At 32.8% G+C, this 24090-nt stretch overlaps 1 protein-coding gene across 2 annotated transcripts in view; it reads left to right on the top strand.

The window, feature by feature from the left end:
• Positions 1–29: 29 nt before the first annotated feature.
• LOC111614945 (methyl-CpG-binding domain protein 2-like) overlaps positions 30–24090 on the top strand; it is a 26163-nt gene continuing 2102 nt past the window's right edge. The window contains exons 1-5 of one of the 2 annotated variants that reach the window (XM_023356319.1): positions 30–420; positions 2368–2430; positions 8878–9175; positions 9254–9344; positions 23089–23243. In XM_023356319.1, the coding sequence (XP_023212087.1) occupies positions 326–420; positions 2368–2430; positions 8878–9175; positions 9254–9344; positions 23089–23243 (702 nt within the window). In that variant the 5' untranslated portion in view covers positions 30–325. The remainder of the gene's footprint in view (positions 421–2367; positions 2431–8877; positions 9176–9253; positions 9345–23088; positions 23244–24090) is intronic. The other variant, XM_023356320.1, reaches the window with a different exon arrangement.

Below are 24090 nucleotides of genomic sequence, written 5' to 3'. Positions count from 1 at the left end.
TTTATTTTCAATTAAGACGCCGACAAAAGAAAAAAATATTAAACAAGATTTAAAAATAAATTAATTAAATTTTACATTACGGAGTGCGCATGCTTGTTTTTATACGAATTGTTTGAACCTGTCTTTGGGTTGCGATAATATAAAAACATTTTAAACAGAGTAATTTTTTAAAATATTACATCATCGAAGATCACGTGTTCTATTTTAGAAAGAGAAATATTTTAGTGTGGAGATATAAAACAAAATGTAAAGCAAGACAATAAAGCTGAATTAGAAATTGAAAGGAGCAAAGATTCACTTTGGGATTGTTTATTGTTACATCACAATGGAATGTCCAGCTTTGCCTAAAGGATGGAAGAGAGAAGAAGTGATCAGAAGAACTGGATTATCTGCTGGAAAGATTGATGTTTATTATTATAGGTATATAGATTATAATATATTATTATTTTTAAGTGCTTATAGACTCAGTGTGCTATGCATATAACAAAATATGGTAGAAGTTACTTTTAGGTCATTTCATTTATACATTTACAGTATACAGGGTGACTGGACATGTACAAAAACTCTTAGGCTGATTCTTTGAATGTTATTGATTGTAAAAGTACGTATGAAGGTTCTGTTAATGGGACGCCGGTTGTAACTTGTTTGTTTGTTTGTTTTTTAAGTTATGGCAATGCAACACTTGGGGGAATGCCTTCTGGGAGGTCTTTTTAAGGGAAACTGGCCCCTATTTAGGCATTACAGACGTGGAGAAAACCGGAAAACTCCACATGGCCAGCCTGTCCAAGCGAGGCATGAATCCACGATCAAACTCCCAGTTAGTGTTGCCACCCATCCGGTTTTCACCCGGACAGTCTGGGAATTGACTCACTGTCTGGGTGAACTATTAATTTTGTCTGGGAATTTCATAGTGTGAAATTATGATGAAACAAAGTTCTTGCAAATATTTTTATAAATTTATACTATTTGAACAGCGAAAGAACTCACAATCACTGAAACTCTTCTGCAATTCTGCCATGTTAGTCTGTGTGTTTACACCAATGTGTGGCGCGCGACCTGTCGACTTTTTTTTTTTTTTTTCATGTACGATCATACACGTCTCCAATATCCAATAGAGCTGTCATATGTACTTGTTCTTTCTTAATTTAAGGTTACTTACATTACTCCTACGCAAGTCCCTAGTCCCTAACTGTAACTGATTTAGAACTGGTATGCACGTTATTCTTTGCATTGTAAAATGACATCCAGAGCCGGCCCTACCATAGGGCGAAAAGAGCAGCCGCTCCAGGCGCTAAGTCCTAGGGGCGCCTCAGTGGTAAAGAAAATTAAAGGGTATAAATTTGGGGGCAACCAAGGGCAGTGGCGTAGTGAGGGGGTGCATCAAGCACCGGGCGCCACTCGCAGAGGGGCGCCCAAATGGTCTCCAAGACAAACTATATGTGTTCTGGAGGGGGCGCCAATAAAGTGTCGTGCCCCGAGCGCCAGTTATGTTCGCTACGCTACTGACCAAGGGGGCGCCATAATAGGATCTCGCTCCATCCTAAAACTTACCTCGGGCCGGCACTGATGACATCGCGCATGCATCAGTAATTTCTGTTCGAACAAACCTGATCTGCTGTCCGGGTCAGCGATTTGAAAAGGTGGCAACACTACTCCCAGTGTTCAGGGTACAAAGACCACTCGGCCACTGGTGGGTCCGGTTTGTGCCGACTTTGAGTAGCCTGCTTGACTTTGGAGTACTTGAAGTTATATAGTTTTAGGGGGTGTGTGAGCTGAGATGCGAATGGTGAGCATTGAGGGACACGTCTACATGCAAAGCATGTAAAATAGGCAGTATACTGATATGTGTTAAAAACTGACCTTTGGAGGAGAATATCTGGCAAAAGTTAAATAATTTTGAAGGCGGTGTGAAACCCCTCATTCGGAGCTTGAATCTTACCTGTTATTGTATGTATTGACTTGCTTTTTTACAAATTTTTTTATAAAATACAATGGAATGGGTTTTTAGGAAAATATATTAATAAAAAGAAAGATAAATTTCTTGAAAATGTTGAAAGAAAAATAACACAAAATACCATGACACTGTCAATTCAAACACAAATGTTTCTTCAAAAACCTTGTACAGGGAAAATGATGCAGCAAACAAACAATGATAGATCCCTTAATAATTTGTTAATAAAATCTGGGGATCTGCTGTCAGTGTGAAGCTGCCAGAGTTTAACAGGCTACATTTAGACTTTTCCACTAATTGCACACAGTGGTCTGGACAACTCTTTGCCAGTTTCTGTCCGATCACAAGTCTACATCAAAATAGTTTGAATTTATTTTTCCTTACTCAATGCTTATTCCATGTTTTACCTGTAAAAGAAGGAACAAAGATCAACATAACTCCTATGGTTCCAGACTTACAGGACACACTGCTAATGTCAAGTAAATATTTGTATTTGTTAAAACTCATCTTAATATTAATATTTTACTTCAAAAACTATATAAATATAGACAAATTTAAGAGTGATTTTAAATTAAAGTTTGTTTCAATGATTGAGTAATAATAATTTTAGTTTCTTTTTTAATTGTAAAGATTCAAATCAAGGTCCATACATTTGCATACAGTGTGTTTATCTGTGTGTGTGCACACATGCATTTCGATCAAGATATATATATATATCTTGATCCAAATATATATACATATGTATGTATGTATGTATGTATGTATATATACATATGCATATATGGACAAGTTTAAGCAACCAAATATGGGTTATACCTCCAGTTTTAAGCTTTTATGGCCCTAATGTTTTGGTAAAGTGAAGCAGCAACCCACAGTGGACAAATAGATGTTAAAAGCATGTGAAATTGAATTTGAATATATAATTTATTCTAAGTAAATGATAAAGCATCACATCAAACTGCTTTCTTGGGAATCAAAAGTCTAAAGACAATAAATGGCTTTCTTGATGTTGCAACTTTGAATTCAGCTGTTCTATTTTTCGTTGTATGTTTCAAAACAGATTGCAACAAAGGTCGTGTTGGGAATCCAAACAATTTTTTGTTTTTGTCTTGATGGCTACTAAACAAGAAAATTCTGCTTCATAGAAATAAGTTGTTGGAAAAGACAGCAGTGCCTTCAATGCTTCAAAAGACAGAACTGTCTTTTCTGTTAAGTGAGTCCAAAACTCTGATATGGATACTTGCTGTAACCACCTTTCTTGTAGAATTTGATTTCCTGGAGATTGACGAATTCTTGAAATCTAATAATCTCATCAACAATTTCATTGGCATTCACTTCAAATAGATTTCTCACAGTTATGTTTCTGTTATGTCTCATACAGTCAACAAAAAGTTGACATTCTCTAGAAAATAAGGTCTGGTGCACACATCCAGTTTTTAAACATATGGTGCTGTTGTGGTGCTGGAATGCCAGTGCAAAAATAAATAAATAAAGTAAAAAAAATAAATATTTTTACTGTGAAATGATGAACAGAATGCATTCTGCTGTCATCAGAGCTGGATGTGTATTAAAGAAAATGTGTAATTTTCACTTACTGCCTATCTGACTTATAGTATTTCACACCATAATTTTAGTGCCATAGTGTCACAGTATGCTTAAAAACTGGATATGTGCACTGGGCCTAATCATCATTTTTCCAGAAGTTTCATTAAATGATTCTGAAATACTTTGTTGATAGTATCTAGTGACAGTTGGGCAACACCTTCCAGGATCTCAGAATAGGAAATGTAGCAATTTTGCCAAAACATTTTCTTCTGAACATGATCTTTTCTCCAATGCCAAGAATAGTCCATAGTCAATCCTATGTATCAGCATTTAACTTATTTAGATGATAGATATCACTCAAATAAGTCACCTTTGCTATCCATTCTTCATTCTGAAACTTTTAGCCAACATGTAGTTTTTCTCTCAAAAATATTTTGACTTCTACTTTTAGTGACAAAAGCCTTATAATACTTTGCCTTGAGCCTTTACCAAATCTTGGAAAAATATATGAGATGTCGATATTTGCTTTCTAATTCTTTGCACAATGAATATTAAAGAGTAAGGTGCCTTGAACTTGAAGTTTACATAATGAAATGATAATTAAAATGAGAAATAGGAGATTTTTCATAAAAATGAATACATAAAGCTCTATTAATTTAATTAGTTTAAACAAGATTTTATAATTGTTATACAATTTTATAGAATAGAATGATACAACCTATTTTAAAGTTTTACAGTCTGGATAGCTTTGAAAACAGATTGTGGATCAGATTGAAAGTCTTGTGTTGCCAAATGCAGATTTTCATATTAAAAACTCCAAACTACACCTTAACAAAAATTTAGGCATTAAATTTTTGCTCTTTACTGGATTAAAGTGTAGTTTGGAGTTTTTAATATTAATTACATTCAGTATTTAAAGACTGGTTTACTTCAAATTTTCTTGTTTTACTCAAGCACAAAATCCCAAATGGCTTTCCATCTTTATGGACACTCCATCCACATAAAGTGCGACAGTTTTTCCAAAGCAGATTATGTTCTAAGAAAAAATTGTCAAAAATATTCTGATCAATTGTTGTAGTGCTTAATGGTTCACAAAACAAAATTTCTCCACATATCATTACTTGTTTTGCATCTTATGAAAACCACAAGTTGCAAGTTGTCACTAGTATCAGCAGACTCATCAACTTGTATTGAAAACTTTTCATAAGTTTTCAGCTCATTAGTAATATATTCTAACATGATATCAGTTCTGTTCTTTACAATCAGAAAGTGGAACAATTTTAATTGCAATGGGCTTGACAAACTTTTTATTGATACTATGAGGAGTTTTGTAATGCATAATTTGCCAAGTGACTTGAAATGATGTCTTTGTTATTCTTTCTAGAGAAACCATTGTTGATATGGTGTATTTAGTGTCATGTGCTTCATATGTGCCTCCTTTTTTTTCCAAAACTTAAGTGGCTTATTGACAAATTTTGCATGTAATGTTGTGAAATAGTACTCTTGTTTACTTTCAAAAATTTGTTTGCTAACACTTGAGTGTTGCACTAACATGATGCTAAGAAGCAATTGCACATATTGAAGATAGTAATGCCACTGATCTGTCACTTCTGAGTTTTAAGAACTTGAGTTTGTATAATAAAATATGCTTGACCATTTTACAATAACTTTACTGAAGTCAGAGGTGAAAGAAATGCATCAGAAAGTGAGACAGTGTATCTGCAATTAGGAAGGAAATTTAGCTTACTAATGATTACCTAATGAAATACTGTCGATTGTGTTTCCCCTGTGGCTATATTCAGGCTCATGATAACTAACCTATCAATATTCAGCTCATGATAACTAACTTTTTTCCCGCTCAACATGCTTGACAAATAAGGCTTATGTGGGTTTGTTGATATGAGGATCCTGTTTTTATATAAAAATTTAACGAAAACATATGGCTAGAAACTTTCCTTTTTACTGCTCGTTTCCCACAAAGTAAAAACAGGAAAATAGTAAATATTAACGTAACTGTCAACAAGTTCTTTCCCCTTTGCACGAATTTAACAAAAATATGTTATAATGGTCGACTGTCAAAAGTGAGAAAGTTGATGATTAACTTAGTCTAGGGAGGAAATCTATAAATAATCACTGACAAACAATTGTGTCACACTACCAAACAAACGGTCACCTGATCAGATTCCCTCGCTAAATCCCATATAACAACAGTGCATCCAACTGTCGCAGCGATCAGTCCCTGAGGAGTAGACTTGACTTGGTGAATTGTGACTTTTTGCCTTTCTCTCTGCTCCCATCCAGATATGGGGCCACCTGGAATTTTACCTTGACTAGATCCACAATCATATTACCAACATCAAATGAACAGGATCTGGAACCATCAAGTCACGAGGTATTATACTCTTGATTTTAAACTCTCTCTCTCTCTCTCTCTCTCAATTGTTTAGCATTCGAGTTAGGGCCAATTGTAATAATTATAAATGCCTATAGTCTAGGTTAGGGGTGGTGAACCTATGGCACGCGTGCCCAAAGTGGCACATAAGGAGAAATCATCTGGCACGTAATGTATCATACAATTTCTGTCTCTTTCAATCATGTTTTTGGTTTATCACCTGATCATCCTTTTTTCAATCAGCTTTTTTACATTTATTCTAATTAAAGCGTATTTGTTTAATTTCTTTAAATATTGTTATTTGAAGTCTGAAACTTTGGCATGCATAAACATCTTTAAAGCTAAGTATGCTTACAATATGGCACGTGAACACAAAAAGGTTCGCCATCCCTGGTCTAGGTCATTGACCTCTAGCATAGTAATGCATAGATATAATTGTATCTGTTGCTTGTATGTTGTATCTTAAGCTTTATTTTTCTATTAAACTTGTTGAATTTTAAAACGGTTGTTCTCACTCATGTATCACCAATGCCCTATTGACTTACTCCACGTGACTTCCCCACTTGACTTTTTGCCCTCCTAGCCATCCAGTGACAACGTGAGCAGATCCTGCCATTCTGTTGCCAATAAAAGGGGTTTAGAGTTTGACTCTCTACCTCCTGGCTTCTCACATTGACATTTGACAGCATTTATATTCTCATGAAATAAAACTGTGATATCATCCAACTTGAAAGTTTTATCATGATTTGCAGTTTACCTTTGTTCAAAGCTTTGGCTTGGTTCCAGGCTAACTTAGGTTACACTCCTGCATGTTGTAGTAGTGGTAGATGTAATATGGTGTGGTTGTTTGTAACAAGAGATTTGTAAGTCCGCAAATAAACGATACAAATAGGAACACAGGAACAAAAACATGTATGATTAAATAGTTCTTTAATGCTCTCTAAGCATGGTTCGTTCTTCTTGTTTTTTTATGAAGATTCCAACTTAACGGGTTCCTTTACCCTATAATCCTCACAGGGAAATAGGTCGCCTCCTATTCACGTACAAGTATATAATATATGCACGCATAACACAAAACCTTGATAACCAACTTAAAAACTAATCTTATGTCTAACTTAAAACTAATATAACAGGGAAATGATTATACTTAGGAAAGTATAGAAAGTATAAAGAGATAGATAGAGAGTACCCAGGTCCATGTTGATTGATTGATATGTTTGGGGAGGTGCCCTTTCACAGACATAATCTTTTATTCTTCTTTACTGATTCAGCAATTCATTTTTGAGGTTCTCCGATTCTTTCGGTTTTCCCTAGTCTCTTGTGCTTCCTCCTCTCTAATCTCGACAGTCCTCTCCTATACCTGCCACCTTCTTTCCATCTCTCTCTTTTTGAGCTTCACTCACTACACTGCATGTACGTTCCTTTTGAGGTCCAGCCAAAAAGTGTTCTTCTCTCTCCTTTCTTCTTGCCTCAGGCTACATTTTCTTTTGTTTATTTCCACAAATTTGGAGAAGCACTAATACCTTACTCCTTTGTTTCACCCTTGGTTCTGAGAAGGGGTAAGCCTTCCCCCTCAAGTAGTAATGGTTGATATGGAAAGTTCTCGAAGACAACAGAAAGAAAGTAGAAGAATAGAAATAAAATAAGGAACTGTGAACTATATACAAACTACAATATGGCTGACGGCCACAATAATATGGCTTGCTGCATTAGCTGTGCCATCGACATTAAACCTAAACATCTAAATATTTCAACTTCTTTATTTTCGGTAGTTCTGACTGTCATGATATTCCTTTTTGAATAATCAGTAACAAATTTTGTCTTTTCTTTATGAATTTGTGGGCAGATTTTCAGAGCAAATCCTATGATACCTTTCAATATCTATAACAATAATAAAACTATGTGGAAAGAGTGTGTAATAAATGTTTTAATTAAACCATTCTTTGAAGTAGAAACAGTTCATTTTCTGATGACAATCTTGATTGCTATTTGATGCAAAAAGTAGAAGCACCATCCACAAATCCATTTTTGTTGTCTACATGACTACAGACATTTTCCACAGTTACTTCAATTTTTTAATCTAGTTGACAACCCACAAAATCTTTAAGATTTAACAGCACTCTTTATGTGAAACCCTCTTAAAAAGGAAGTTTCACATAAAGAGTGCTGTCAACCACCAATCAATCACAATTCTTTCTTCACAGCAAAAATGCTTGAGATTGAAAAATTAATAGGATTGTTGAATTTGTGGAAGAGACAAACAAAAATAGAAACAGCCTGAAGTTAATAACAGAAAGAACAAGAGAATTATCTGTGAATTACTGTTAATTTACAGAGAATTGATGAGAATGAAGCTTGTTTAAAAATTAATAAAAAATTTAATTTTTCTTAATAAATATTAACTAGAAATTAAGTGAAATACATTGCGTAATTGTGTCTGTGATAGTTTAAATACATTCTGGTGAAATGCTATATCAAAAAGCTACTTCAAGCAACAACAAAATAACATAATTGATGATTCTTTTATCATTTATTCTACAAGCAAATATGTACTTATAGAATATTCACAACACTTACACAAAGATAAACAGTGCATTATCAAATAATCCTTCATCTTTTTCCAATAAAAAAAAAACACTACAAGGATGATTGTGGAGTTTATTTTTTTTAAAAAAGATAATGTCTAAAGCACATGAAATTGTTTAAATTCTAAAAAATTATTTTGATGTTGGAATATTTCCTTTATTATTTTTAAACTTGAATGTTGTATTTAATGTACAGAGAAGAGTAACAAAAATTAAAATGATCGGCTTAAAAATTTTTAAATGAAAGTTTTATTATGAAAGTTTAGAAACCAAAGTATTCAGCAGAGATGGTGGTCAACTGTGCAGTTTCCATTCAAATTTGTCCTTATGTAATTTATTTAGGACTGCAATTAATTATTTTGAATGTATTTCCAGTTCACTTAAGTAACAAAATTATTTTTCAGTCCTACTGGAAAAAAGTTTCGAAGTAAACCCCAACTGGCAAGATATTTGGGTGACACTGTGGATCTCAGTACGTTTGATTTTCGTACTGGCAAAATTAATTCTATGCTCTTAAGGAAGAGTAAACGTCAAAGAGGAGCACAATTTGATTATAGTAGAGGTATACGAAATGACACTTCTCTTGTTCCACCTATAAGACAGACTGCTTCTATTTTTAAACAACCTGTGACGGTGGTAAAATCTCAAGAAAGTAAAGTTCGTACTGATTTTAAACATGGTCCGCAAGAAAAACCAAAACAGGTATGTTTGTAGGTTTAAATAAATAAATAAATATTGATTTAATAAAATTTATTATTATCTACATTATTAAATTTATAGTTGTTTTGGGAAAAAAGATTACAAGGTTTGAAAGCTTGTGATGTTAATGAAGAAGCATTTCAAAGTTTTGATTTACCAAAAAATATGAGAGGTGAGATTTTATTTAGAATATATAATACTTCATTTTACTTTTTTAAAAAAAATTATTTCTAATATTGTCTGAAATTAATTGGGCTGCAATTTGAAAAAATTGTAGACCTATAAATTCCCACTATTGTCCATCCGTCTGTCCATCTCTCCTTCCTTAATCTTCAGAATGAAGTTAGATAGATGAAATATTGTCCAGCTTTGTTAGAGAGAATAGCTGAGGGTACAAATATGGTTCAAGTTTAAAAATAAAGTTCTTGCCATGTAGATGAGTTCATTGCAATCAGGAATGAAAAATTGACAACCATTCAGGCATGGTGAACTTAACTAACTAAATAACTTTACTAGGTGGAGATGTCAGTTAAAAATGGAAAAATGTCTCAATAGTAATATTTATTATTATTATTATTATTAATCTCAATAAATTAGAAAGAAAATTTCAAAGTTATTTTACTTAGAATAATATATAATAGCTGATCTTTTTAACAAAGAATAGAAAAGAAAATAATTGATGAATTAATTAAAGAAGAATGGCTAAATATTTTTAAAATTCTAAAATGGGCAGTCTCTGAAAATTTAGAAATGAAAAAGAAAATGGACCAAAGAAAAAAGAAGTAGGCCCTACATAACAATCAACACAATTAAAAATATAATTATGGAAGAAACTGTTATCAAAAAAAGAAACAGAAATTTAGAATAAATTTGTTTCTACTGTAGAAAACAATCTGATAAAACCTATAAAAACTCAGAAGTTTAAAAACTTTGGATCAAAAAATAAGAAAGAGAATAAGAGTCAATGTGTCCAATAAATATGGTCACTTATTTTCAAAACTCATGGTTGTTTATTAGGAATAAATTAGACAGACACTAATCAAAAAAAGTCAAATGAAATATATTTTCAAACAAGAACTGCATGAAATACTACAAAACTTCAAAAACAATAAATTATCTAGTGAAGATAAAATCAAACGTTAAACTGATTAAATATGCTGATGAAACTTTTAAATTAATATTTTTGAATTTCCTGAATAATAGAAAAGAAGGAAGAGATTTACCAAAATCTTTGCAGAAAAGCTAGTGATCCTAATTTTGAAATAAAAAAAAAAGATTTTAATAATTATCAGGACATGAACCTATTAAATAGAGACTTATGTTTTAATATTTACATAAATTATAAAAAATAAATTAAAATAATTATTATGTTGATAAAATTGAATCCATTCTGACTGGGAAACTTGTCAATAATCTGTAGTTTTTGACATGTTGCCACTTTTCATCATTTATTATTCAATATACAGTAATCCTTCCATTTACACAAGTAGTTGTTTCCACAAAAACAGTACATAAATGGAGGGATTACTGTAAATGAACTTTTCCTACCCTAACCTTGAAAGCAATTCATCCCTCTTTAATTACAAACAAACCCAATGTCAATCCATGAAACCTGGGACAATTTACAGCAAAGTGAAATTTGCTATATTTATTTTATTGCTTTATCAGATCAAATTACAATAAAATAAATGCAAAATATACATTTTTGTTAGTCTAGAACAGTGTTTCGCAACCTTTTTCTACTTGTGGCACACCTATGACTCGACATGACTCAACTTGGCACACCAAAATGTTATTCTCCTCAAAAATGTATGATATGATACTATTAATAGACTTTCATAAACCTATATAAACCTTTCATAATAGACTTTCATAAACCTATTATTATTATTATGTTGAGTTTTGTGAGTTACACTCGGTTGACACCGATGTTTATGTACTATGCTGGACCAGAATCAAGGCATAGTAACTTCAAAACAAGACAAAAATTAAATAAGTGTGCAGTGTGTGTCTGTATTCAGGAATTTCTTAACAATATGACAGGTATTCAAAATAGTGGCCTTCTGTAGTGTGATGTATGTGTTTCTATTCAATTTTAACCTATTCAATGTTGAAATTTTTATTTGTTGCCTGTAACGCCATGTTGAATTTTCGTTGATGTTAAGTCTAAAAAATTTTTTTTTAAAATAATAATCGTGTTCATTGTATCATTAAAAATTATTTTTTTATGTTGAACAAACAAAATAAATATATTGAATAATATAGAAACAAAAAAAATTATATTTCAAAAGTTCATTTTAATATAAAAATTGTGACACATAGCGACATCTAGTATTAAATACGTTCCGATGTAAACACGAAAATATTCGGGTAAATATCACTTATGGTAGCTGTTATTTCGTTATGAATGTATGTCTCTTTAATCCGACAAATTAAGTTCGGTAGACTATCAATACAGCTTTCAGGTTAGACACTTCTTTTATTGTTTTCACATATGCATTTCAGGCACAATATATAACTGTCAAGCCCCTCTTCAGTGCAATAATATGGCTCTGTCTTCTAAAACCACGGTGTATAACGTACAACATTGGGAAGAGTTTTTAATACAGCCATTAAAAACATCTAAAATACACTTTCCAAACATTCATACGAAAAACCTACTATTAACGTGCTCATAAAATCTTATATAAGTACAACTTTTAAAGAATTTATATTTTCTACAACATACCGTTGCAGTAACTGTTATTATAATCGTTTTTTTACTGATTAATTACATGCATTATAGTGATATTAAAATCATTTTTAAGAGAATACATACATTATTTCATCATTTCACAATATATTCTTAAGTTGTACTTATATAAGATTTTATGAGCACATGTTAAAAGTAGGTTTTCCGTATGAATGTTTGGAAAGTGTATTTTAGATGTTTTTAATGGCTGTATTAAAAACTCTTCCCAATGTTGTACGTTATACACCGTAGTTTTAGAAGACAGAACCATATTATTGCACTGAAGAGGGGCTTAGCTGTCTCTTTAATCCGACAAATTAAGCCTGAAATGCATATGTGAAAACAATAAAAGAAAGCTGTATTCATAGTCTACCGAACTTAATTTGTCGGATTAAAGAGACATACATTCATAAGAAGAAATAGAGTTTATTCAGTTATTCATTTCGTTCTGGAGGGTGATATCTGAAAAGTTTCATTGCATCTTCTCAAACCGCATCCAATTAATTTACGTAAAGAACAAACAAGCTAGCTATCTTTTTTCTTTCCTTATTAGATAATATATTATAAATTGCAATTATAATGTAAATTATAATGGTGAAAACAACTTTTGAAAGTTATATAAGCTATAACATAGCGGCTATGTCATAGCCTATACTTAGTCACAGAAACTTGTGTGTACAGTATATCAATATAAAGTCTAATTTATTCAATGTCTTTATTAAATTACGTAATAATTTATTTCAAAATAAGTTAAAATGTACAGTTTACTTTAAAAATAATTTTAATTTTGATTTGTTTATTTGATTAAAATTTATATAACACGTTTCATAAAATTGTAATATAAATTTCCTTGTTTTCCTTTCCGTTCAATTACTAATTTCTGTAAAATATTGATACTATATAATTAAAATATCTTTTATATAATACAAAACCGTTATTAAGACACAAAATTTTAATATTAATTCTTTATTATAAATGTGAATAATTTTTAATTCTAGAAATTTTATATTAACATACAGATCTAGGTTTTTCGGGCCTAGGGATTATTGAAGTCTAATGGGGCCCCATTTTTTGTTAGATTAAGAATTATTACAATAAAACAAATAATACTTTAAATTATCATCATTATTATTATATTATTAACTATTTTTTACTATACGTTAAGTGCTCATTGTTAATGAAAAAGTATTAAAAATTTATGATAATTTAATGTTTGTGGGCACTTGATACTTGGGGGCCCATGGCTTAAGACCTATTAATCCCTATGTAGATCCGCCCCTGCATACAAATATAATTTTTTTTATCGTTTTTTCCTCTAGTAAATTCTTTCAATTAATTAATAAAAAAAATATATAAAAATAAATTATATTCTTTTAATTTCCTTTCTTATAATACTATAATTAAAATTTATCGAAAAGATATTATGCGNTAACTTAACAAAGAAACAAACTCTTTCCGTAAGGAACAAGAAATTGATCTAAAGTTGATTGTCTTACTCTTTTAATCAAAATTTTTCTCAAATGCGATAGCGCATTGTCGTTTATATTGCCATTATGACTGTTTTCTTTCTTTGATGCCATATTGATTAAATATATATAAATCACAAAACTGAAAAAAGAAGTATAGCACAAACACTTGGAAAAGCAATGCTTAACTCGCGCATGCCTAACACCAACTAAAATTTGACACAAAATACCGTTACGTTTGTTATCCGAATTTTGTTCGTTATCCGAGACAACATTTTTGCAAAATAAAAGTTCGTTAACCAATTTGGTCGTTAACCAGGACGTTCGTTAACCGGGGTTTCACTGTACATAGCAAAAAAGAAATGTCTAGAGTACAATCAGCGCTGCCGTACGTAGGAGCACCGTCCATACTTATTAGCCATATTTTCCGGCGATACAGCTTTACTCTTCCTTTAACACCCCTACCCAACCTACGCAGGAGTATATGCAATGATCGGGATAAAGTCGACGTTTTAGNTTCACTGTATCATTAAAAATTATTTTTTTATGTTGAACAAACAAAATAAATATATTGAATAATATAGAAACAAAAAAAATTATATTTCTAAAGTTTGTTTTAATATAAAAATTGTGACGCATAGTGACATCTAGTATCAAAAACGTTCCGATGTAAACACAAAAATATTCGGGATCGCCTATGCAGGTCAATGAGGTCAACACAAATATTTTCGGGAACAACATAGGACAGGTTAATGTTTCCAGGCTTTTGTGTAGCATGTGGTATGACACCTGTAGAGGAGAGAGCAACAGGTACAATAAGCACTCTATCCATCCTTCATAGATGCCTTATTTCCTGGGTGAGTTCTGTGTACTTGCTGATTAGAAATAGATAAATAAATAAAACTCACGCCAAAATTGTATAGCTTCTTGATAAAAAGCACTGAGTTCAGCGTTAATACGATTTTTCTTATATCGCAAGTACTTTCGACGAGTATTATATCGTCGTCCTCAGGCGAAAAAAGAACAAATTTGAAAATTAGAACGTGCAGAGTGTTCCAAGCAGAAAACGGAAAAATTTTTCTTGTCAATTTCTAAATTATAGCGTTCGGTAATTCCGTTGGTCACGTGCAACAAGCTTTTGCTGGCGTTCGAAATATCTTAAATCCACACGACTAGCAGCGCATGCGTTGAGGAGCGATCGTACTAATTGTGCGACTCTTGGCGCTTTTTGCTGTTTAAACGCTGGTATAAAGTAACCCATATTTCGGGCAAGTCGAGTGTGGGGACGTTGCATGCGTCTGTGGTCATTGTAAGGAGCGCTTCCCAAATAAATGTAATTCTTCTGTTGTTACAGCTCCTGAGCAACGCTGTTTTTGACCATAACGGGTTATAGCCCTGCTGTAGAACTTTTCTGGCGAGCTCTGTGGTCTGTCTTCCTTTGTTTATATCATCTTGATGTTCTGCGATACGGCAAGCGAGCATTCTTGTCGTTGCCCCTATATACTTCTCAATTGTCCCCGTTATTGGATTTTCCAGTTGCACTGCGTATATTCCCGATTTTTCTAAAACGTCGACTTTATCCCGATCATTGCATATACTCCTGCGTAGGTTGGGTAGGGTAGTTAAAGGAAGAGTAAAGCTGTATCGCCGGAAAATACGGCTAATAAGTATGGACGGTGCTCCTAGGTACGGCAGTGCTGATTGTACTCTAGACATTTCTTTTTTGCTATGTAGTGTGGTAAACGGGAAAAGGGAATCTTTTACCCTACGTAGTACATGCGTAAATTTGGCACTTGTGAATCCAGCGTGATGTACTGCCGTTCTTACGATTTCCAGTTCGACTTTTATTAGAGCTTGCGATGAGGGAAGTAGCATCGCTCTTCTGATGAGAGCCGCTATGGCGGAATTGACATACCGCGATGGTTGAAATGCATCAGCTGGAATGATATAGGGGACTATGTTGGACTTATGATGCACCGTAAACTGCGGCCCTTCTATTGATTTCTGTATCCGCATATCCAAAAATGTTATAGATCGATCTTGCTCCTTTTCCCATGTGAAATTGATGGTGGAATGCACGCTTGAAAGTTGCTGCATAAATTGGATAAACTCCTCTTCTGAATTTTCCCATATTAGTAGAATGTCATCTACATAGCGCAAGTATAGTGATGGGTAGCACATAGCAAGCGGAACTTTGAAAATTTTTTGTTCCACGTCCCTCATAATGAGCTCGGCTAATACTGCTGAGAGAGGAGAGCCCATGGGGACTCCTTGCTTCTGTAAATATATTTTCTGGTTGAAGCGGAAATAGTTGTTTTCAGTGATAAAGATCAACGCTTCACGAATGTCTAGCACTTGTTGAACCGTAAAACCTTTTTCGAGGAGCATAGCGTTGGCTAGCATTACAGCTTCAAATACAGGAACGGATGGGTACAGGGATATCACGTCCATTTTGTAGAACATGCTGCTATTGCCATGTGCTTTTGCCATGTTGGAACTAATGATTGTTTTGGCATCCATAGAGGAAGGAGTGACATGCGGTGATTCCGGAAGTAGCTCTCGTAGAAACTTTGCAAGGGCTTTTTCTAGGTGGTAAGTGGGATGTGACCTTTTGTTTACTAATGGTCGTAGTGGCCAGTTCTCTTTATGCGTTTTTGGCTGGAAAAATAGCCTAGGGCATGCAACATTGGATGGAGGATCGAGGCGTCCTGGTAGTGTTAAGGCTATTCCTGGAAGTGCTATGATTTTCTTTGCTCTTCGCAGTACTGCTGTTGTTGGGTCGCTGTTTATCTCCACAGAGCATGATTGTAACAGAAACTCATTGGCTCTAGCGATGAAGTCATTTTCTCTGCACAAAACAAATCTTTTGTCCTTGTCCGATACTAAGAGCCTCAGATCGTTCTTGGCAAGGAATTTCGTTACTGCTTGTTGGTTTTTGCGACTATTTGGTGCATCGGAGATGTGCTTTGTTGTAGCAAGCTTTGTGATGACTTCTAACTCCATTTGCTGGTACATTGGTGCAGTCTGGCAGGCTTTTAAAGCTGCTAAGGTGGCTGGGACTAACTGGTCGAAATCCGATCTCATAGGATGTGAGATGTACTTGGGACCCCGTTCCAGTGTGTTATGTACGATTATGGGTACTTGCTCTTTTGTATAATTGTAATATGGAGTGGTTACTACTGCTGCTTTTTGCGTACGCGTCGAATTGAGTAGCCACTGGAGCTTTTTGTCCAACTTCTTTTTAATTTTCTGCGTGGAGATTGATGTTATACTTTGCACTTTGCCCAGTTGAACGTACAACGTGGAGGGGTCACATGCTTTGGAAAAATACAGATGAGCTACGTAGGTTTTTTGCTCTGCTTCTGCAAGGCACTTGCGTTTGTTTCTAATTAGCTTGGTCAAAAGAGACTGCTCTACCTTCGGAATTATCCCTCGTAAACACTCCGGAAATTTCTTGCGCTTAAGCTGTATGCACTTTGGAACTACTCTTTTTGCTCTGCATTTCAAAAGAAATTGTAATTGGGCAAGTAATCTCCAGCTGTTTGAGATATTTTAGATGGGATAAAGTCAACGTCTTAGAAAAATCGGGAATATACGCAGTGCAACTGGAAAATCCAGTAACGGGGACAATTGAGAAGTATATAGGGGCAACGACAAGAATGCTCGCTTGCCGTATCGCAGAACATCAGGATGATCAAAGGAAGACAGACCACAGAGCTCGCCAGAAAAGTTCTACAGCAGGGCTATAACCCGTTATGGTCAAAAACAGCGTTGCTCAGGAGCTGTAACAACAGAAGAATTACATTTATTTGGGAAGCGCTCCTTACAATGACCACAGATGCATGCAATGTCCCCACACTCGACTTGCCCGAAATATGGGTTACTTTATACCAGCGTTTAAACAGCAAAAAGCGCCAAGTGTCGCACAATTAGTACGATCGCTCCTCAACGCATGCGCTGCTAGTCGTGTGGATTTAAGATATTTCGAACGCCAGCAAAAGCTTGTTGCACGTGACCAACGGAATTACCGAACGCTATAATTTAGAAATTGACAAGAAAAATTTTTCCGTTTTCTGCTTGGAACACTCTGCACGTTCTAATTTTCAAATTTGTTCTTTTTTCGCCTGAGGACGACGATATAATACTCGTCGAAAGTACTTGCGATATAAGAAAAATCGTATTAACGCTGAACTCAGTGCTTTTTGTCAAGAAGCAGTACTTGCTGATTTTTTCAGTGCATGTGTTTTGTACATTGTGAGTGTTTGGAACAGATATTGAAAAATAAAATCACATACATTATGTGATTTTATGTATGTGATTTTATTGTGTTTGTCAATGAGTGTGATGTCTGGTCTGTTGTGGTAAATTGTTTTATCTGTGATTATGGCTGTTGTTGTACATTTTGTACGTGTTGTTGTCCAATACTGTCTGTTGAACGTATTTGTAATATGGTTTGTGGATGTCTAATAATTTGTGTTTCTTTGCAAGCTCTTGATGTATTTGCTACTTAATTATGTTTATGTAAATTATCTGTCTGTGCCAAGAGCTTGCACCCAGAAGTGATGTGTTGTATGGTTTCTGGCATGATGTGACATTTTCTGCATGTGTCGTTTTGTGATTGTTATATCTTTGAGTATGTGTTTTCTGTACTTTTTTAGTATTTATGACTGATCCTGTATGGCAATCATGAATTCTTCCATCTCCCTAAAGAGGCATCCCTGAGCTAACCAGCTGTTTGGCGTGATTTTGTCAACAAAATCCTGGGTCAGGTCATAGGGATGTCTGTCATGGAGTGCCTTTCTTATCCATGATTGCTTAATGATGTCTATGCTATTTATATGTTGTGAATGTAAATTTAATGGTGTATTATTTGAGTTTGCTAGAGTTACTGCTTTATGTAACTGTGACATTTCTTGTTTTTTGTAGAAAAACTCTTGCAATGTCTGTATTTGTTTGTACTGGAGGTTAACTATGTCGATTAGGCCACATCTGCCATCTTTACGTGGAAGGGTTAATCTTTCTATGGCAGATTTAGGATGATGTTGTTTATGCTTAGTAAGTGTTGTTCTTGTTTTCATTTGGCGTTGCTCAAGATCTGTGTGAGTCCAATGTATAACTCCTAAAGAATAAGTGAGTAGTGGGACGGCATATGTGTTTATTTTTTTAACATCATTTTATTTCATCAGTGAATGAAATACAAGCATAAGAAACACAAGAACTGTGATAAAAATATATAAATAAAACTTGAAATTAATAGAATATGTAAAAGTTCACATCACACCTTTTATCTTATGATGGCGCACCGGTTGCGGAACACTGGTCTAGAAGACAAAATACATAATTAATTAAAAGATATAATTATAGCATCTGATACCATGTGATATAATTAAGGCAGTTGACTTCATATTCCTTCAAGAGGGTTAAAATTTGAAAATTTTTCAACTGCATTTGCATAAATTGAGGGATTATTATATGTACATAATGTCTCATTTATGCAAATAAATATTGATTAAGGATGCACTGATAAGCAAAATGGCCAATTACCGATTAATAGGCCATGCATTATCGGCCGATTAGTGTTAATAATTTATTGCGTTAATAGTGTGAGATCCTGGAGTTAATTATAATGTGGAAAAAACCCATTTTTCTCCTCCTGGTATTTCTTTCTCCCTTGGGTCAGGTAAACAAGAGATGATCGAATATCCTCTCAAAATCAACAATCTTGTCCTTTGTTTGGAAAGCTTCTAAAATAAATCTCAACACTTAATTGTCGACACATGGAAACTTCAACATTGTTTAAAAAGCTGAAGTGTTTCTGTGTTAATGAAAACAAAATATATTTCTTTAACTGCTGATATTTGGACAGCAACTACAAACAATTCTCCTTTTTTAAGTGTAACAGCTCACTGGTTGAAGGATGATTTTCAGTAGGAAAGAGCTGTTTTGCAAATTGCTCCCTTTGAAGGTTCCCACACAGCTACATGAATCAATGAACAGACAAAAATTGAACAGTATAAGTTGACAAGTGATAAGATACTCTTAGTACTGAGAGATTCTGCAGCAAATATGGTAGCTGGAATTAGGAATTGCAACTTAGAAGCATTATCATGCTTTATACATACACTGCAGCTGACACTAAACGAATGTATATTTTCTCAACGAGATGTGAAAACTATAATCATAATTAATAGAAATATTGTCATACATTTTAATCATTCTGCTGTATCTGTAAACAAATTGGAAGATTTGAAAGACAAGTTACATTTGCAGAAAAACAAATTAATTCAAGATGTTCCTACTTGCTGGAATTCTACATACTACATGTTGGAACAGCAAAAAGCCCTTGTCACATATGTTATAGATCAGTATTTTTCAACCTTTTTGAATACGCGACCTCTTTACAAGTTAAAAAATTCTGGCGACCCCCCAGGGCCATATTAAAACTATATCAGTGATTTTAAAAACTAAGTATTTTATTTTCTTTCTTTAAATATTGATCGAAAAACTAATTGTACTGTAAAATAAACAGGCACAGCCTTCTCACTGAAATTCTAGTTTTTTTTATGGTAGTGTAGGACCTACAAACACTTGTCTTTTTCTTTCACCCACGACCCCCGTGTAAGGCTTTGCGACTCCCCTGGGGGTCGCGACCCACAGGTTGAAAAACACTGTTATAGATAATAAAATTCCTATGTTGAGCCCATATCAGTGGTCTCTCATTGAAAAAAAATTGTTCTACTTTTAAAATCATTCAAAGAAATTACTGTGGAAGTCAGCAAACGAGAAACCACCTCATCTTCAATAATTCCCACAATAGAGACTCTGAAATTATTCTTATCAAAAGCAAAGAGTAGTAGTTTCTTTAGTGGCATTAATACCACAATAGAAAGACTAGAAAATCCAATAAATAAAAAAAAGATTTTCAGCATATATAGAAAACAAGTTTTTATGCTTGTCATCTTTATTAGATCCAAGATTCAAAATGAAATTTCAAAAGGAGGATATGGTAGAGAAAATAAAAATATGGGCAATTGATAGCTTAGAAGATGTTGATAATTCAAAATCTCAATAAGAATTAAATTATGAAGCTTCTACTTCTGGAGATGATCAAGATGATGGGGAATCTCTAAGTTTTTTGATTTATTTGATGAATTAGCTTCTGGTAAATGAAAGAATGAAGAATAGCATGTTTAAAAAAAGAAAGAAAAAAACGAAAGAAATGAACAAACATTTCGATCAAGAATTAGAAACATATTTACATTTACCCCTTGAACAAAGACATAGTGACCTATTTTTGTGATGGAGACATTGAAAAGAACTTTTCCTAATTTGAGCAAAATAGCTATGAAATATTTAAGTGCCCCAGCATCTTCCATTGAAAGTGAAAGAATTTTCAGCACTGGAGGTGACATTTATGAGCTGGCAAGAAATAGATTATGCTCTGAAAATGGTGAAATTCTCTGTTTTTGCATCAATTTAAGGGTTTTACAGTTTGAATATAAAATTTTTATTTGTTTTATGTTTAAAGTTTAAACTTTAAATAAAAAAGATAGCTTTGAATAGGTCATACACCTTATAATTTGTATTGATAAAAGGAATAATTTGAATTGTAAAATTTTCTTAATATTCAGTTTGTCATGTAATAAATAATAAATAACAGAAATTTATTATATTTTATTACTAGCATTATACGTAACATACTAACAAAAATACCAAATTGCAAAATTGGCCGATTATCAAAACCGATTAATCAGAGAAATGGCTGATACCGATTAAATAAATATATATATCCAATCCATATCAATCTATTGTCAGATATTGGAATTAATAATATCTAGTACATAGATATTATTACAAAGTTAATAATCTACATTGATATCCTGAAAACTTAGTATTCTTTACTAATAAGAAAAAAAAACTGTAATACTCAATACATCAATTTTACATCATACAGAAATTTTAATACGGAATTATCAGTTGCAGAAAATTAAAATCATAACTTTCAGAAGAAAGAACATATTCCAAATAAAATATACATTGGAAATATAGTTTTGGAATGCACGAATTTATTCAGATGTTCATTCACTTCAAACAAACAATGTTATCAAATATCTTAGTTATAAATCTGATGTACCTAGAAGAAAGAGAGATTCATTTATGAATAATGTCTTTTTTTTCTAAACTCAAAAATGACAGAAACACTTAGAATAATCAGTTAATTTCAATGTAATAAAAATTTAGAGTTAAACCATAAAATGATGGCAAGACCAGTGTTCATCTAATGGAAGTGAAGCATGGATTCTCATAAAGTGGAATGAGCAATGATTTACTTCAGCAGAAATGGGATTCTTGAGAACTATGGATACATACCATTTGATAGAAGAAAAATGAAAAGATATATCAGTTCAAGAGATGTGTTAATTTTGTAAGAATTGCAAAATTTTTTGATTTTTTTTTTGTTTTAAGAATAATGCATCATTCATTTTTTTAATGAGAAAGTGAAAAAATGACATCAGTTTGATTTAAAAGTGTGCAACATTCTAATAAAATTGCATCTAAGATAATTTCAAAAATAGAATATAAAGACAGGACTATAGAGATATTTTAGTTCATTATATCTATAAAATGGATAGACCAAGTTGCCTTGAAAATATATTCAAAAAAAATTCTCAGATATTATTAGGAAGATCGAGCAAAAGATCTTAAATAGATTGCTACACTACTACAGTGAAACCTTGCTTAATAAGCATAATTTGTTCCAGAATCTTACTTGTTAAAGCAAAACAATTTTTCCCATGTAAATTAATGTAAAATACAATAATGCGTTCCATGCTAAAAAAAAAATATTCAAATATTTTATGTATAATGTTTATTCAAAGAAAATTATACAATATACATTGTTAAGGAGCGTGAACCATCATCATCATCATTTCTTCTAGTGCTGAATGAACCAACCTGGAATGCAAATTTGATTTGCAGAAATAAAAAAAAAAATTGAAATACATTAATTTCTAATATTTAATTATAACCTTTACATAGCCCAAGAATTTGGCATATCGTTTGGCATGTTTATTATATAACAGGCTACGGTTGTTGATGTTTATATGTAATATGTCTGAACACAAGTTTTGAAAAATGTATGATCACAAGTGACACTAAGATGCTAGCAGAATGAGTGCTAAACTCAGACTGGTGTAGCATGCACACAATCTGGGCCTTCCCCTCTCCTCATCACTTGTTATGTGAAACATTGCTCATTAAGCAAGTCATTTTTTTATAATTTGCTTTGCTCGTTATGCGAATTACTTATGAGAGGTGCTCGTTAAGTGAGGTTCCACTGTATTGTAAAAAATAATAATGATTAAATTTTCCAGAAATAATAAGTTCAGAATATAGTAAAATTTTTTATTTTGTTTCAGTATTTTTATGTAAAATTTTAAATTATTTTTTTAAAAAAATTTTATGACTTAATTGTAACTGATTGGGTATTTTTCTTCAGGTATTAGATTTTATATTTTAATGTAAAATGTTTCTTTTGGGTTATTTTTATTCTTATGTTGTAACCCATTATAATAGACCAAGTTAATAAACATGATTATTGATTAATATTTGTAGGTTATGAAATCAAAATGATTTCATAACCTACAAATATAATATAATCCATATTAAAATCTTAAAAGTCTTAGTAAGAAATAATAATTATTTTTATCATTGCTAAGGTGTAGGCCCAGATCTGACTGAAGAAACACTTCTGCGCAGTATTGCAACTGCTCTTCATGTTAGTGCACAACCAATAACAGGTCAAACAGGCTCCAAGTCTGGATTAGAGAAAAATCCTGGTGTTCATATTAATCCTGATCAACCCTTAGTTCAGGTAGACCATATAATAAATTTACAGTAGAGCGTCATTTATCCGAATCAATTGGGGACTGGGGTTGTTCAGATAACTTATTTTTCAGATAACTGATTATGTATAAAAAAATATATTAACCTATCCCATGTTGAAATTTTTCTCTGTTGCGTGTCGCTTTGTGTTGAATTTACATCAATGTTAAGCCTAGCGAAAACTTTTATAATAATAATCTTGGTTATTTTATCATTAAAAATGATTTCTTTATTTTGTACAAACAAAATAAATATATTGAAAAATATAAAAACAAAAAAAAAATACTTTAGAAGTTAATCTAGTATCAAAAACGTTCAATTCAGCACGACACACAGTTCCCAGAAAAACACTACACAAAAGTGCCAGTGCTGCCAGCTAAAACACACACACACCAACAAAAAAAATATTAGATTAGCCCACGACATAGCCAAAGCAGCCCACAGCATTAGCGGAAATTTAAATTTGCCGACTGGAATGCTTTTGATTAACCGACGTTTCAATTGACCAGCTTTCGGATAAACGACGCTCTACTGTATAACTGAAATTCTGATACATTATTTGTAATCTATACTAATATTATAAAGAGGTAATGTTTGTAAGTAAGTATGTATGTATGTATGTATGTAAGTTTGTTTCCAGCAGGTAATCTCTGAAACTACTCATCCGATTTCAAAAATTCTTTCACCAATATTTAGAATGGAACCTCAGGGTGGACATAGGCTGTATATTATTCCGTTAAACATTCATATAAATTAAAATATATAATCTAGGTTAAGGCTTTTATGTCCAACAGATGGCGCTACGAGTACGACGCCCTAAGTTTGCTTTTCTGTGA

This window comes from Centruroides sculpturatus, unplaced genomic scaffold, assembly GCF_000671375.1.
Source record: "Centruroides sculpturatus isolate CEXI.00-Female unplaced genomic scaffold, Cexi_2.0 scaffold2249, whole genome shotgun sequence".
In the NCBI taxonomy this organism is placed as follows: Eukaryota; Metazoa; Arthropoda; class Arachnida; order Scorpiones; family Buthidae; genus Centruroides; species Centruroides sculpturatus.
Note: the sequence above shows the minus strand (reverse complement) of the source record. Positions and strands in the feature narration are given on the sequence as shown.